This window comes from Somniosus microcephalus, chromosome 14 (genome assembly GCF_052327205.1).
Source record: "Somniosus microcephalus isolate GS21.2 chromosome 14, FLI_Smic_1.0, whole genome shotgun sequence".
NCBI classification, from domain to species: domain Eukaryota; kingdom Metazoa; phylum Chordata; class Chondrichthyes; order Squaliformes; family Somniosidae; genus Somniosus; species Somniosus microcephalus.
Window position 1 is genome coordinate 76403044 of NC_141000.1, and position 17827 is coordinate 76420870.

The 17827-nt window shown below is 47.3% G+C and overlaps 1 protein-coding gene across 1 annotated transcript in view; it reads left to right on the forward strand.

Annotated features, from left to right (window-relative positions):
• Positions 1-17827, forward strand: part of dpt (dermatopontin) — a 42493-nt gene that overhangs the window by 13393 nt on the left and 11273 nt on the right. Inside the window, exon 2 of the mRNA XM_086006722.1 lies at positions 3254-3379. Within this exon, the coding sequence (XP_085862848.1) occupies positions 3254-3379 (126 nt within the window). The remainder of the gene's footprint in view (positions 1-3253; positions 3380-17827) is intronic.

Below are 17827 nucleotides of genomic sequence, written 5' to 3' on the forward strand. Positions count from 1 at the left end.
TCTTTGGGTCTTGCAAGCTGCTGTCAGATCCCCAATTATCTTTTAATGGCAAGTTTTTTTCCCCAGAAATTGGTGTCAACAAATATAAACAAGGTGTGATGCATGAAGCTCATTGCTTATGTTTGAAATCCACTTGCCCACCTATAGATATTGCTAACATCTGCAATGACATTCTGGTGCTCTGAAGTGGTTAACAATCCCGTTTTTATTTTCTTAATCTCCTCCGGTTTACTCCCTCTGTCTCATAATCATAGAATCAATGAAATTACAGCACAGCAAAAGGCCATTTGCCTTCAACTAGATTTCTTTTAACTCTAATCCCATTTCTCTGCCCTTTCCCTATATACTTTTATATTCTTACTTTGCAATTGCATATCCAATTCCATTTTAAAGTATGTTATAGTTTCTGCCTCAATAGTCACTTGTAGTAAAGCATTCCATGTTCTAATAACACTCTGTGTGAAAACATTTCTTCTAAGTTCCCCCTTCATTCTAGTAATAACCCTACGGTTATGCACTTTGTTACCGATTCACCAACCAGTGGAAATCATCAGACAGATTTTCTGGGCATATTGGATGAAAATTGGATGGGGAAGACTGCATGACAATAATGGAGCCATCTTTATTTTTTACCCATTTAAATCAATGGGTGGAAAATCAGACCGGCTTTGTTACGGGTGTGCAATCCTTCCTGCCCAATTCTCCTTTATTCATAGTGCCCAGGAGATTCAGACATGCCCTGGGGCAATAACAAGAAAGTCTGCCCCAATCTTTCACTGTTTACCCTCTCAAAATCTTTCATAACCTCTATAAGATCCTCCTTAACCTTCCATGTTCCTGCTAATTTTTCGAGCCTTTCTTTATTATAACCTCTCATTTTTGATATAATTCTAGTGTATCGCCACTGCACAATTTCCATGGCTTTAACAGCCTTCCTATGATCCTATTAGTACCACGTGTCTTTATTTTTTCAACAAGTTTCTTATTTTACATCTTACCAAATGCTTCTGAAAATCATATATATATTATATATAACATCTATTGCATTTCCTTTATTTATATACTATATGATTTCCTTGCAAAATTTAGTTCAATTAGTCAAGCATGACCTGCCTTTTAAAAATCCATGCTGTTCAATAATTGCATTGCATAATTTAATCTCTGTCTTGACCTTCAGGCTTTTAAAACCTAATTTTGGCAATACCTAAATACTACTTCTTGATTTACCCAGTCTTATTGTTTGTCTTTTCAACACTCAAATGCTCTTTTTCCAAAGGTGGTGTTCTGCACCTGCACATAAATTTTGCAATTTAAGAAAAAGTCAATCTTCATTAATAAACATTTATTGATTTATACAAAATATATTTATTCTCAAATATATATTATTGTAGTAATAACAGTAGTTTCTCCATGGCCATCTCCACCTCCAGTTTCATAAAGCTAGGACATTAAGAGGTATAGATTTTCTTCAACTGCCACAGTACGTGATCATTTTTGTATCTGAAAAAGCGCCTTTGAGATTTTGAAAGATCCTGGGGGAAATTTTGCCAGCCCTGGGGAGGCGGGTATGGAGGCGGGACTGCCGGGAAAATGGCTGACACTGAGAGCGGGTACCGAATCCACTCCCAACCCGCCTCCATGCCATCTTCCCGGGAGGCAGGTCCCCAACTCGCGCAGGGACCCGTCTCATCAAGACGGAAAGGGGATTACAGCCAATTAACAGGCAGTTAAGAGACTTATCCCCATTTTACCCCATCAAGTGCGGGCTTCCCGATGTCGGGATCCCCGCCAGGGTCAGCGAGGTGAGCAGTGGGTCTGCGGGGATGAGAGGGATCCAAAAGTCCACTGTGGAGGTGAGTGATGGGTACAAGTGTGGAGAGGTAAGTATGAGAGGTGAGTGTAAAGTGTTAGAAAAAGTTTACTTACCTTTGTTGCTTTCTGCAGGCTTCAACCCTTGGGGATCCGGAGGGGCCTCATCTCAATGGCACAGATGACAGAATGGCTGCAGCATTCTTCAATGCAGCAGCCATCTGATTTCTGTAGAGGAAATAGGTTTTGGTGAGCCTTCAGTAAGGGCTCACCATAAAACAGAGATTGTCAGGGTTTGACAGCTTCTCTAAGCTGACAATTCTCCACGCTGATAATTCATCTGTCAAAAAATTTTTGACAGATGAAACGTCATACGCTGACATCCTCTGTCACCGGCTTTCCCTTAATTGGCCTGCTAAGCCCGCCGGGTGGGCTTAACAAGGTCAATCAAGGGAAAATAGTGTGGTTGGCCGGACGTCGTTGGGGTCGGGTCTGAAACCCGACAACCAGCAGTCCCGCCCCCAATGATAAAATCCAGCCCTTTATGTACAATAAACTGTACGTTTGATTAGTATAGCCAAAATCTCCCAACTGCTGCACTGTTTGCTGTCACATATATAACATATAGCAAAACATATCCATTTAATTTAAGCTGCTGCAAACTACATGCCAACCATTTTATTGATTCATTACATTAATTAATGTAAGTACACGCTGCTACAGAAACTTAAAATAACTACTTAACAATGTTTAAAAAGTTGGACTGGATTTTGTTTAAAGATTTCTGTATGTTGAGGAGGGTTAAAGCCTTAAATGGGAGGTTTTCCTGAGTCTGCCCTGCCAGATTATGATGAAGACAAAAGTTTACCCCAGTGGAGCAAACACATGTCAAGGAAATGCCCAATTTTCCTCCATTAATTTAAATGAGAAGAAAATCAGGCAAGTTCCTTTACAGGCGTGAGCATTGTTCAAATGGGTTTTCCGTTATTCACTGTGTTCAGGCAATCCAGTACACCAGGCACAAACCCAGGAAACTCCCCCCCCTCCCCCCTGCCTACATACTTTTAACTTATTAATCAGACTGAGAAAATTACAGTTTAGATCTGAATGATCCCATCAGATCGTTGGCATGTTTGTTCTTTTTCACTGGATACTAAAAAGCAAACTATTCAGACAACTGGTGAAATATCATTAGCCTTCTATTTGGATGTGATTCTATTGTTCTGTGTAATAATATAGTATGTGTACTCTGGAAAATTAGACATCACAATCAAGGGTTCATGTGTTAGTAGTACACGCTAGTCTAAAGTCATTAATATTGGTGGAACTGCATATGCTGGTAACAAAAATGCTCCTAAGTTGATGTTCAAATAACCTGCATACACTCACTTATTTACAGCGTGCTTTGAAAATGATAACATTTGATCATTATGTTTATTTTCAGGTATCAAACTTGTTCAAACAATGGTATTGTAGCAGGAGTACAAAGCCGGTACTTTGAGGCTGTTCTGGATCGAGATTGGCAGTTCTACTGCTGCAGATACAGCAGAAGATGCCCATATGCATGCTGGTTAGTTGACAGTCTTTATTTCAAACAAAGTTTCCAAATATAGGCACATGTTGTATTTATTTTGATACTCTCTGGTCACTCTACCTTCCGATATGATGCTGTGCCTCTACATGTCCTTCAGAAGAGACGTTAATCAGCCTGATATCATTACTGTGTTTAGATGAATGTTAAAGATCCCGTGGTACTCTTCAAAGAACAGCAGGGAATTCTCTTGGGGTTCTGGCCAGCGCTTCTCTCTCAACCAACACAACCAAAAACAGATTAACTGGTCATTAATCGCATTGTTGTTTCAAAATATCTGTTGCATTTGCCTGCATAATAAGTGACTGCACTTGAAAACTAATTAATTGTGAAGTGTTTTTGAACATTCTAGGAGTGGTGACAACAACAACTTGTATTAGTTGTTGTTGTGATAAGGTGCTACATAAGTGCAAGTTTTTTTTAAAAGGGGAGAGAAGGGGAACGGAATGGGGGCTGATGAGCGCTGTAGAGCTGGGAGGGGCACTCCTGCTCCTTCTGGCCCCACAGGAATGTTTAAAAAAGTTATTTTTGTTCCAGTAGCCTGCTTAAAAATGTGAATGTGGAGAAGCCTGCTTAAAAATGTGAATGTGGAGAAGCCTGCTTAAAAATGTGAATGTGGAGAAGCCTGTTTAAAAATGTGAATGTGGAGAAGGAAGACCACTGTCTGGTACTATGGCTTCATCCTCAGAGTTTGTCCAAGCAATGCCATTTTGTGTCCTAGCCTCAATATTTCTCCTGAGCTGTACAAGCTAGAAACTATGGCCTAGAAATTCAGTATAGCCACTTTTGGGGCGGTAAAGTCGGGCGGCCGCTAAAGTTAGCGCCCGGCGCAAAGTCGCGCCCCCTTCGCTGATATTCAGTCGCATCGCCCCAAGAGGCTGCTGCAGCGCTAAAACAGGCGATGCACGACTATCTTTAGGCGCTAAGCCGGCGGTGCTGAGCGATACCACCGAGGCCGGGCGCAGCGCAGGTGCGGCGAGTTTTTGATTGACGGCAGACACTCTGGCGCCGGTCAGCTCTTAAAGGGGGAGGGTCGATTTGTTTGCCTGCCACGCCCTGCACACTGCAGCCCTCAACCTAGGCCTGACCACTTCAGCTTCACCTGTACAACGCCCAGGACTATGGAGAAGGCCAGGGAGAGAGCGCAGCGCTTCAGCGACGGTGACCTGAGGGTGCTGGTTGGCGGAGTGGAGCGCAGGCGCCATGTTTTGTACCCAGAAGGTGGCAAGAGGCCGCTGCCCAGCGCCTACCGGAAAGCCTGGAGGGAGGTGTCCAACAGGGTCTCTTCCAACAGCGTGGTTGCCAGGACTGCTGTGCAATGCCGGAAGAAGTTCAACAACCTCACTCGGGTTGTCAGGGTGAGTACCCTTTCCAGTGTCCTCCTCATCCTTGCATGTGCACCTCACATTATGGGCAAAGGGACCTGAAAGCCCTAATGGCCGGCCCTCATCCAGCAGCTATGGGACTGGCATGAAAATCACTTGCACATTCAGCACTTTACACACTGTCCAAGCTATTCGACCATGGGAGGCAGTGCAGACAAGATCAGGGCTACACACTGTCCAAGCTATTCGACCATGGGAGGCAGTGCAGACAAGATCAGGGCTACACACTGTACTTAGAGGCCGTCCTTTCTCTTGCAGGCCAAGGTTGCACACAACCGGCGCAACCAAACTGAGACCGGGGGAGGCCGTCCTGACATCAAAGAGCTCTCCGACCTCGACCAGCGTGTGGAGCGCATTATGGGAGGCCGGCTGATTGGCCCCGTCGCCACTGGAGATGCCGACCCTGTTCTGGGCCCCAATGGTAAGGGCATGAACTTTTGGACCTCTCTCGTTCCACTTGCGCATCAGATCAGCATCCTTTGCCACTGTCCGACCAATGCGGTGAATGGCACCACTCATGCCTCCCTCGCTGCCGCCCTGTCCTCACTCTAAAGCTACTCTTGTGCCTTCCTGCTTTCAGATGGTGAATCGCCAGGTGAGGAGGCGGGCCCTCAAGCTGCCACTGTTAGCCCTTCGGAAGACGAGGAGGAGGAAGAGGAAGTCGGCCCATCAGTGCCACCCTCAGCCGCGCCAGCCCATGCTGATGTAGGGGACACGTCTTCCCTGGAGGGGAGCCGGGGGGAAGGGTCGGAGGAGAGTGAAGCTCCAGGGCCCAGCGGCCTGCAGCAACGCGGGAGGGGTGGGGAAGCTCGGCGGACTTCTCCCCAGAGGGTGAGTGCGGCCTCCAGTCCTGCGACGGTCAGCGCAGAGGAGGTGTGCCTCCTAGAGGAAATGGCCGTCCAGGCTGAGCGCAGGCACACTGAGCTCATGGCTGCAGTGGCAAGGATGCCTGACTCCATAGAGTCACTGGTAAGGAGTGTGCAGGAATTCGGGTCAGCACAGGCCAGGAGTCTGCAACAATTCAGTGCAGCACAGGCCAGGAGTCTGGAACAATTCAATGCAGCACAGGCCAGGAGTGTGCAGGACATCAATGCAGCACAGGCCAGGAGTCTGCAGGACATTGCGGCAGCACAGTCGGCTTCTAGCCAAGTGCTCAGTCGTGCCGTCCATTCACTGGCTGGTGTATTGCGGACACAGACCAGGGCCACACGGGCACTAATTGCTGCCACCCTCGCTGGATCAGCCAGGCCTCGCCAGGCCACTCGCCGCGCAGCAGCAGCCCAGCAATCTGTCCTTCAGCTGGTTGCTGCGCATGCTGCACTGCTGGCCCATGCGAGTGCCAATGTGTCAGGCGACCAGCGAGCACCTGCGATCTGCCAGGTTGCCACCATTCCTGCAGCCGACACTGCCACTCCACCATTGCAGCTGCCACGAGCTGCTGGACAGACTGCTGCCGCCCAGCCAGAGTTGGAGCAGTCAGCAGCCGGCCCCTCCAAGACCAGAGCTGGTGCAGGCCGACCCCCAAGGGCATCTGCCGTCTCGCCATCTGCCCCTCAGCAGCCTTCCACCAGCCTTGCTGCAGCCACTGGGCTCCCATTGAGGAGGAGCAGCAGGGCGGGCAGGGGCCAGGCAAGGATGTGCAAGGCATCGCCCTCGCAGGACAAAAAGTAGAGGTATGCACAAATGCCTGGTGCTTGTTGGAAGGCCGACACTTGTGCAGTTGTTTGGGTTTAAGGCCGAGACTGGTGTGTATCTTTATTTGTGTAAGGCCGAGACTGGTGTCTATCTTTATTTGTGTAAGGCCGAGACTGGTGTCTATCTTTATTTGTGTAAGGCCGAGACTGGTGTCTATCTTTATTTGTGTAAGGCCGAGACTGGTGTCTATCTTTATTTGTGTAAGGCCGAGACTGGTGTCTTTCTTTATTTGTGTAAGGCCGAGACTGGTGTCTTTCTTTATTTGTGTAAGGCCGAGACTGGTGTCTATCTTTATTTGTGTAAGGCCGAGACTGGTGTCTTTCTTTATTTGTGTAAGGCCGAGACTGGTGTCTTTCTTTCTTTTTGTAAGGCCGAGACTGGTAGCTTTGTGTTTTTGGAGGGGGCTTCTCCACAAGAGCATGTAATGTGGGAAGGGCAGAGGTTTTCAATAAATTTTTGTTGTTAAATTGCAGTGTGCATGGTTTTTTGGTTAAGTCCTGGTTGGCCTGCTCGGCTGAGGGCTTGTGGAGCGGCTACATTCATCTGCTGACATTGGCACAAGCCAGTCCCTGAGAGGGGGCCTAGAACCGACGTTCAATAAGCCGGCGACGGGCGGCCCTTGCACTTTGTGCCTCCCTCCTGTGCTGGTCCTCCTCCTCCTCCTCCTGCTCCTCCTCCTCAGGTGGTCTTCCAATGTGTGGTGGCAGTGGCTGAGTCCTGCGGATAGCCAGGTTGTGCAGCATGCAGCAAACGACGACGAAATGGGAGACTCGCTCCGGCGAATACTGCAGTGCTCCCCCGGAACGATCAAGACAGCGGAACCGTTGCTTCAGGACGCCGATTGTTTGTTCGATGATGTTCCTGGTCGATTGATGGCTCTCGTTGTATCGCTCTTCAGCAGGGGTGCTGGGCGCACGGAGCGGGGTCATCAGCCAGGTACACAAAGGATAGCCTTTGTCCCCGATAAGCCATCCTCGTGGGTGAGGCTGGGCCTGGAACATGTCTGCCACAGAAGTCTGTCGGAGGATGAAGGCATCGTGGCTGCTGCCTGGAAAGCGGGCATTGACAGCTAGGATGAGCTGCCTGTGGTCACACACCAGCTGTACGTTCAGCGAATGGTAGCCCTTCCGGTTGCGGTAATCCTCGGCATTCTCCAGAGGTGCCCGCAAAGCCACATGCGTACAGTCAATGGCGCCCTGCACCATGGGGAAGCCCGCGAATGCTGCAAAGCCCATTGCACGCTGTTGCTGCTTGGCAAGGGCCATGGAGAAGGAGATGAACTGACGTCTCCTTTTGAAAAGGGTATTGGTCACCTGGCGGATGCAGCAATGCACGGCGAATTGGGAGATGTTAGCAATGTCGCCAGTAGCGGATTGGAAGGAGCCGGTGGCATAAAAGTTGAGAGCCACCATCACCTTCACTGCCACCGACAGAGACGTCCTGCACCTCAGCTGTGACTGCAGATCACCGACAAGCAGCTGGCAGATCTCTGTGACCACGTCCCTTCTGAATCGCAGCCTCCGAACACACTGCTTCTCAGACATGTTGAGATAGGAGAACTGCTGGCGGTATACCCTGGGTGGGTAAGGCCTCCTTTGCCGACGCCTGTTGCCCCCTCTCCGTCTAGCCAGGGCTGCCAGTCTCTCATGGCGTCTCTGAGCCCTTTGGATGTAATTGAGAAAGCCAGTGTTTACACCCATTGCAGCCCCCATAATATGCTGGCAAACAATGAGATGTCAATGAAGGCAAAAACTTTTTGAAAGCTGTGGCCTGAAGCCAGAAGTACCTGTCCGAGTGTTGGGCCAAAGCAGAAAGCTATCTACCTTGGTCTCTCTCCAAAGATCCGTTTCGCAAGAAGGTGTGCTGCAAAATGGCAGCCTTTTATATTGCAGGATGAGTGCCCTTTAATTTGCGCCCCCCGCGCCCCGCATCGGCTGAGCACCGTTCCACTTAACAGTCGCTAGGGGCGCCAGGCGCACAATGGGGCGGCGCGACTGAAGTTCCGGTTGGGGGCGCACAAAGGGTGTTGCACGAGGAAATGACGTCATGATCTGCGCGCGCAGCTGAGCGCGCGCAAAGACTTTGCGCCGCCGCTAAATCTCTAGTGAAGTTGGGGCGAGGCGCAGTTCGCGCTTCACCCGGGCGCAAGCCGCCTAGCGCCCGGAATCTACTCCTCCTAAGGCGCTAACGGCTGGCGCAACCAACTGAATTTCTAGGCCTATGTGTTGTATGAACGCATTCAAGCATAGAACCAGGCAGACAGGCTTCTAGCTATGATCTTTACTTCATTGGTAAAATGGCTGACTGCAGCTTTCCCGGGTAATTCCCACAATGCAATGCACATTACATTACCGTATTGACTGGTGTCAAACTCGCAATCAATACACAACATCCCCCTTTTCCTTGGAAACAAACTTGCAGTTTACAAACAGTTGCTTACAATAACACTGCATAACTTATTTGGTTTATAAACTTTTTACAAACTTGTGTCTTACCACACAGCTAAATAATTCCCAGGTTTAAACATTTAACATCACCCATGCAGTTCTCACACAGTTTATGTTGTGACATAATCAGACAGTCTTTGGGGTTTTCTTTTAACCCTTTGAGGTCTGGCTGTATTGGGTATGTCTGACATGTTGGTGTCAGTGGGTATTACATAGAAACATAGAAGATAGGAGCAGGAGTAGGCCATTCGGCCAACGAGATCATGGCTGATCATCCAAACCCTAGCACCCGGTCCCTACACCGACAGCCATCCCACCCAAGCCCTATCCCCGTAACCCCACGTATTTAATCCCCCCTAACACTAAGGGCCAATTTTTATCATGGCCAATCAACCTAACCCGCACATCTTTAGACTGTGGGAGGAAACTGGAGCACCCGGAGGAAACCCACGCAAACACGGGGAGAATGTGCAAACTCCACACAGACAGTCAGCCGAGGCCGGATTTGAACCCGGGTCCCTGGCACTGTGAGGCAACAGTGCTAACCACTATGCCACCGTTGGAAGATGATCAGCAATGCATCTACTAAATCATACAGCTGTAATCTAAGTACCCATCTCTCTATACGGGCACAGGGTTTAGAGTGTGGGCCGTATATCACTTGTAATGGCTTATGGTCAGTTACCAAGTTAAATTTTCGGCCATACACATATGGATGCAGCCTCTCACAAGCCCATACAAGAGCTAAGGCCTCTCTCTCTGTTTGAGAGTATTTCCTCTCACAGTCTGTTAAACTACGACTTACATAGCATATTGACACCTCTTGTCCCTGTTGGTCCTGAACTAGTACTGTGCCTAAACCTACAGGACTCGCATCTGCTACCACCTTGGTTGGTGCGTCCTTATCAAAATATGCTAAAGTGCCGGCTCTGGCCAACTCTTCCTTGAGTGCACTGAATGACTGTCTCTGTTGTGATCCAAATTTAAATGGTGTGCCTTTTCTCGTCAGGCGTCGCAGTGGCTCTGATAGCGTTGCAAACTGTGGGATGAATCTGCTACTGTACCCAACGAGTCCCAAGAAACTCCTCACCTCTGTAGCATTCTCTGGTTCCCGAGCTTCTGCCACTGCTCGCACTCTCTCTGCTGTTGGTCCGATGCCCTTTTCAGACAACAGGATTCCCATGAAAATCAATCGGTCCATGTTGAATTGGCACTTCTCTGAGTTTAGTGTCAGTCCACTTTCCATTAGTCTGGTCATGACAGCGTGTAGACGTCTGTCGTGCATTTCCTGGTCGTGTGCATGCACGATAATGTCGTCTGAGATGTTTTCAACACCCTCTATTCCAGCTAAGGCATTAGCTATCTCGTGCTGATAGTGCTCACTAGCTGAAGATACACCGAATATCAGCCTCTTGTACCTGTATATTCCGTTATCAGCCTCTTAGACATAGACATAGACATAGACATAGAAGACCCTTCGAGCCTGCTCTGCCATTCAATGTGATCATGGCTGATCATCCAAATTCAGTACCCTGTCCCTGCCTTTTCCCCATATCCCTTGATCCCTTTAGCCTCAAGAAATATATCCAACTCTTTCTTGAATATATTTAAAGAACTAGCCTCCACCGCCCTCTGTGGCAGAGAATTCCACAGGTTCACCACTCTCTGGGTGAAGAAATTCCTCCTCATTTCAGTCCTAAATGGCTTACCCCTTATCCTTAGACTATGACCCCTGGTTCTGGACTCCCCGGCCATCACAAACATCCTTCCTGCATCTAGTCTGTCCAGACCTGACAGAATTTTATAGGTTTCGATGAGATCCCCTCTCAATCTTCTAAACTCCAGTGAGTATAAGCCCAATCGACACAATCGCTCCTCATACGTCATTCCTGCCATCCCAGGTATCAGCCTGGTGAATCTTTGCTGCACTCCCTCCATGGCAAGAACGTCCTTCCTCAGGTAAGGTGACCAAAACTGCACACAATACTCAAGGTGCAGTCTCACCAAGGCCCTGTACAACTGTAGCAAGACATCCTTGTTCCTGTACTCGAACCCTCTTGCTACGAAGGCCAACATACCATTTGCCTTCTTAACCGCCTGCTGCACCTGCATGCTTACCTTCAGCGACTGGTGCACAAGGACACCCAGGTCTCTTTGCACTTCCCCTTCTCCCAATCTATTGCCATTCAAATAATAATCTGCCTTCCTGTTTTTGCCACCAAAGTGGATAACCTCACATTTATCCACATTATAGTGCATTTGCCATGTTTTTGCCCAATCACCCAACCTGTCCAAATCGTACTGGAGTTTCCCGACATCCTCCTCACAGCTTACCCTCCCGCCCAGCTTTGTGTCGTCTGCAAATTTGGAGATATTACATCCAATTCCCTCGTCCAGATCATTAATATATATTGTGAACAGCTGGGGTCCTAGGACCGATCCTTGCGGTACCCCACTAGTCACTGCCTGCCACTCGGAAAATGACCCGTTTATTCCAACTCTTTGCTTTCTGTCCGCCAACCAGTTCTCTATCCAAGTCAATACCTTGCCCCCAATCCCATGTGCCTTAATTTTGCACGCTAATCTCTTGTGTGGGACCTTATCGAAAGCCTTCTGAAAGTCCAAATACACCACATCCACTGGTTCTCCCTTATCTATTTTACCAGTTACATCCTCAAAAAATTCCAGTAGATTAGTCAAGCATGATTTACCTTTTGTAACTCCATGTTGACTTTGTCCGATCCTGTCACTGCTTTCCAAGTGCTCTGCGATTACATCTTTTATAATAGACTCCAGCATTTTCCCCACTACCGATGTCAGGCTTACCGGTCTATAATTCCCCGCTTTTTCTCTACCACCTTTTTTGAATAGTGGGGTAACATTAGCTACCCTCCAATCCATGGGTACCGTTCCAGAGTCTATCGAGTTCTGGAAGATGACCAGTAATGCATCTACTATCTCTAGGGCCACTTCCTTAAGTACCCTGGGATGTAGACCATCAGGCCCTGGGGATTTATCGGCCTTCAGTCCCATCAATTTTCCTAACACCATTTTCCTACAAATACTGATTTCTTTCAGTTCCTCTCTTTCATCAGACCCTATGTTCCCCGGCATCTCTGGGAGGTTATTTGTGTCCTCCTTTGTGAAGACAGAACCAAAGTATGTATTTAGTTGGTCTGCCATTTCCTTGTTTCCCATTATAAATTCCCCTGATTCTGACTGTAAGGGACCTACGCTTGACTTCACCAATTTTTTTCTCTTCACATATCTATAAAAGCTTTTACAGTCAGTTTTTATGTTTCCTGCTAGCTTACTCTCATATTCTATTTTCCCTTTCTTAATTAATCCCTTTTATTCTCCCCAATTAATCTTGTACCTGTATATTCCATTATATACTGCAAATGTTGTGATTTCTCGTGACTCAGTGGTCAGTTCTAGCTGGTGATAACCCCATTTCAGGTCTAGCTTACTAAACATCGTCGAGCCGTTCATTCCTTGGAGTATCTCATCAACGGTGGGGATTGGATATCGTTCCCTCACTATTGCCTGGTTTGCTCGTCTCATGTCTAGGCATAACCTTACATCCTTATCTGCTTTTGGTACAATAACCACAGGATTTACCCATGGGGTGGGACCAGTTACAGGTTCGATAATGTCCATGTCCCTCAATTGTTTTATTTTGGCCTCTACTGCCCCCCATAAGTTGAATGGTATGCGCCTGAGTGGCTGGGCCACAAGCTTCACTTGTGGGTCGATATACAAACTGATCTGTTTTGTGTTCAGCCTTCCTACTCCCTGGAACACCTTTGGATACCGCTGTTCTAGTAGCTGTCTTACATCTACCACAGCTGAGGCATCTGCACCTATTTTTAAAACTCCCAGTTTCATGGCTGTCTCCCTTCCTAGCAACAGCTCTCCATGGCCTTTAACCACAATGAACTCCGCCTGCTCAGTTCTCTTACCTATTGTAATCCCACATGTGAATACACCTTTAACTGACAGTGGTCGGCTAGAAGCATAAGAGAATAACTTTCTCTCTGTCTTAGGAACATGAGACTGACACTTAATGTGTTCTGACTTTAATCCTTCCCATGTATTCTCATCTATCACATTATTAGTTGCACCCAAATCAATTAACATTCTCAGGTTTACTCCCCCCACACAAAAGGAAGGTCTCTCTGTCACGTTATTTCCAGTAACAGCAAATGCACAGTTACTTTGTTCCTCTACATTGTTCACACTGTGTTTCTTTGTACCCTTTGTACGGCATACTTTGGAGAAATGATCCTTTCCCTTGCACTTATGACACGTTTGTCCGCGTGCTGGGCATTTCGGATCTCTGCCCATGTGGTCTGTGTGTCCACATCTGTAACATTTCTTTTCGTTCCTATCGCCATTTCCCTTTGGTTTCTCTGTCGAACTTTTCGCATAATACCCTCTTTTCTGTGTAACACGACGAAAAGTATCTGTCTCCGCCTTCTCTGTACATGACATGGCTGACATCTGCTCCTCGACGTTTTCACATTGTGAGGCCAATTGTAACGTGCGGGCGAGCTTTAGACCATGCCCTTCCTCTAGCAATTTCCTCCACACATAGGCTGTCGTGCACCTACTCAGGATAGCGTCTCTTATTTGATTATCCGCATCCCCCCCAAAAGCACAGTCTTTAGCAGCCTGCCGCAAGCGAGTAGCAAATTGTTGCACAGTCTCACCTGCCTTCTGGGACAACTTATGAAAAGTCTGTCTAGCAAATGCTGCGTTGACCTGTGGCACGAAGTAGTGATTCAAAGCACTAACCGCCGCTGTGTAGTCTGCTGGTTCTCCTGTGTCCGGTAGAGTTGAAAAGATATCCTGGACATCTGGTCCTGCTAGGTGTAGAAGTAGAGCTCTTCTCCTCTGCTTCATGGCAGCTGTAGAGGTATCGTCGATAATGAGTCCTTTGCCATTGGCATAAAGCTCAAAAGACGTTAACCACCTCGTCCATCTTGGACCCAACGTGGCTGGCTCGGCGAAGCATGCAAAATTTTGAATGCCGGTCTTCTCCATCCTAGCTAACTAAAACTTGGGCAACTACTTATTTAAAAATGATTCCGTTCGTTATCCTCGTCGCCAATGTTGTATCTATGCTTTAATACGTTCAATCAAGCATGTAGATACATCGAATTAAATCAGAGTCAGGCAGACAGGCTCATAACTGTGATCTTTACTTTATTGGTAAAATGGCTGACTGCAGCTTTCCCGGGTAATTCCCATAATGCAATGCACATTACATTACCGTATTAACTGGTGTCAAACTCGCAATCAATACACAACACTATGGTTACCATTAGTAAGATTAAACAGACTAGAAGAGTGTAGATTTTTGGCCTGTCTTTCAGTCTCAGAAATCTACACATTAGTGGCAGTAAATAGCCTTTATCAGTTAGCTGTACAGTCTGTGTCCTAGTTCACAAGGTCAGACAGGCTGATCTTTGTTTTAACATTCTCATTTTTTAAAGCTGTCTGTTGGAACAATAATTACTCCCTCAATGGCTCTGTAAACACATTGGGACCATTGGGAAAGTGTGAAAACAGGCACAAACTGGATGCTGTGCTAATAAGACACGCCTATTTTAAAAGTCTGGTTTCAGCCTACAATTTTGGGGCTAATTGCTGATTACCGTGATTTAAACGTGCCTGGAGGTGCAAAAACGGAGGCCTGCATATTTAGCACTCAAGCGCTGATTAGAAGCACTTTTCGTGCTACAGTATATGTAGCCTCCACGCATTGGTGACAGACAACAGCACTATCAGGATAGCTGAGGGAATGGGGGAGAGGGCCCACAGGTTCTCAGAGGCAGCACTGGAGGTCCTAGTGGAGGAGGCGCAGAGGAGGTGAGATGTCCTGTACCCGCAGGGGTAAGGATGACACAGAGGCAACTAATGCGTTGGATGTGGAAGGAGATCACCGAGGAAGTCACAGCCAGGAACACTGCCCCCAGGACATGGCTACAGTGCCGTAAGAATGTTAACGATTTGATACGAGTGGTCAAGGTAAGATCCCATCTCGCAGACACACTTCTCAATAGCTGCACCAGCATCACAAACTCAACACACTATATCCACCATCTAACTATACACTGACATTCACACAACCCACACTATTGCATCCTTCACAGGCACTACTCGCACATCAGACACATCTCTTCAACCACATGATGCATCACAAACACACTTGCCAATAAGCTCATTCATAATCACCACTCTTTAACTTCCAGGACAAGATAGCACATAACAGGTACCAGCAGGTCCTAACCAGGGCAGTGGAAGCACAACTTCATGAGATCATTGGGGGAGGGGGTTACCCAGCCCGCCATCCGATCACATGCAGTGTTGCTTCGATTCGCTATGTAAGTGGCTGATCTCAATAATTCTTTCAATCTTTAGAGTTTTCAGGGGTCCATGCCACTTCTGACCTAGATACTCCCCTCAGTGGAGCTCACTTCATCTCAGTCAGCATACCAGCCTCTAGTCGAACGACACATCCCCATTGATGTATGGATGTCCTTCCATGTGAATAACAGACAGCGCACTGGTTGTCAACATCTACACTAACAGCTATTGCTTGCAAAATATGGACCCAGTACATATTAAAACCATAATAGAAATTTCAGAGTGTATACATGTATGGTAAAAAAAAAAGACATCATGGAGTGATTTTATGGCAGTAATAATGGGAGCAATTTTGCCAATGGGGGCGCATTGGAGGCGGGACTGCTGCTTGTCGGGTCATTGTCCCGCCTCCATCGCCTTGTGGCCAACCCACGCTATTTTCCCTTGATTGACCTTGTTAAGCCTGCCCAGCGGGCTTAGCAAACCAATTAAGGGGAAGCCGGTTACAGAGAACGTCAGCGTATGACGTTTCATCTGTCAAAGATTTTTGAAAGATGGATTGTCATCATTTGACAGCTCTGTGAAGCTGTCAAACACTGACATTCCATGTTGTTTGATGAGTGCTTGTATTCAAGACTCATCAAACCTCTTCCTTTAGCAGAAATTAGATGGTTGTTGCATCGGAGAATGCAGCAGCCATCTGTCATCTCTGCCGGTGAGATGCGAGACTCTCCGCATTCCCAACTGTTGAAGCCTACAGGAAGAAACAAAGGTAAGTAAATATTTTCTATCACTTTCCACTCACCTCACATACTTACCTCTCCACACTTGCACCCATCACTTGCCTCCACAGTGCACGTTTGGATCCCTCCAACCCCTGCAGTCCCACTGCTTGCCTCGGTGACCCTGGCGGGGTTTCCCGACGTCGGGAATCCTGCGCCTCTGTTGGAAAAATGGGGATAAGCCTCTTAACTGTCTGTTAACTACCTGCTAACAGGCAGTTAAGTGGCTGTAATCCCCTTCCCGCCTCCAGGAGACGGGACCCGGTGCGGGTCGGCTACCTGCCTCCTGGGAAGATGGCACGGAGGCAGGTTGAGGGCAGGATGGGCACCCAATCCCAGATTCTGCCATTTTCCTGGCAGTCCCGCCTCCATACCCGCCTCCCCAGGGCTGGCAAGATCGCGCCCAATGTTTATAAATTACTTTGATTTTATTCTCAAATTGTAATGTTATCTAAATCATCAATTAGATTATTGCCTTCTAAACATTTCCAGGTATTCATTACTCTCCATACAGTGAGACTAAATAGTTTGTTTTTTAAAAACAGAAGATGTCAGAAATATACAACAGGTTCATCAGCATCTGAAAGGCAAAAATATTTTAACTAACAACAGAAAGTGCTGGAAACACTCAGCAGGTCAGGCAGCATCGAGGAGAGAGAAGCAGAGTCAACGTTTCGGGTCCAACCCTTCGTCAGAACTGGAAAAGGTTAGGGAAGGGAGATTATTAAGCAGGGGCAGGGAGGAGGGGAGGAAAGAACAAAGGGAAGGTCTGTGATAGGATGGAAGGCAGGAGAGATTGACTGACAAAAGACTGGCAAGGCAAAAGGAGAGGTAATGGGATAAGTTAAGAAACAAAAGGGGAGAAGGCAGGGACAAGGTACTGAATTTGAATGATCAGCCATGATCGCAATGAATGGCGGAGCAGGCTCGAAGGGCCGAATGGCCTACTCCTGCTCCTATCTTCTATGTTTCTATGTTTCTATGTAAAAGATGGGTCTAGATGATGTGTGAATGATGATGGCAGCAACATTAACAGCTACCATGTGAGGAAACAAAAGAAAAAAATATATAAAGAAATACAGGGGCCAATTTATAGTCTGAAATTGTTGAACTCAATGTCAAGTCCAGAAGGCTGTAAAGTGCCTAATCGAAAGATGAGGTGCTGTTTCTCGAGCTTATGTTGAGCTTCGTTGGAACAATGTAAGAGGTCGCGGACGGAGAGATCAGAGTGGGAGTGGAGGGGAGCGGACGTGTTCCGCAAAGCGGTCACCCAATTTGTTTTTGGTCTCCCCAATGTAGAGGAGACCGCATCGTGAGCAGCGAATACCGTATACTAAATTGTAAGAAGTACAAGTAAATCGCTGTTTCATCTGGAAGGCTTGTCTGGGGTCCTGGATGGTGGTAAAGGAGGAGGTAAAAGGGCAGGTGTTGCATCTCCTGCGCTTGCATGGGAAGGTGCCGGGCGAAGGGGAAGGGGTGTTGGTGGTTAACGGCCATCAAAAATGGCCGCCACGCTAAACCAAGTAAATTCGTCTAGCGGGATGGAGAATGGTGATGTTAGTGGAGACTTCTGAGGTGAAGTTCCTGTCCTGAAGTGCCATTCGAGCTTCCTACAGCTTCTGGGAGCGAGGCTGTGGAGCTCACAAGGAATTGTGGGTGCTTAAAAAGGCTATGAATTAAAGGGGCAATGCACTCAGAAGTAATACAAATTAAAATGTAGTTAAAAAATGAAGTTTTCAACTCTTA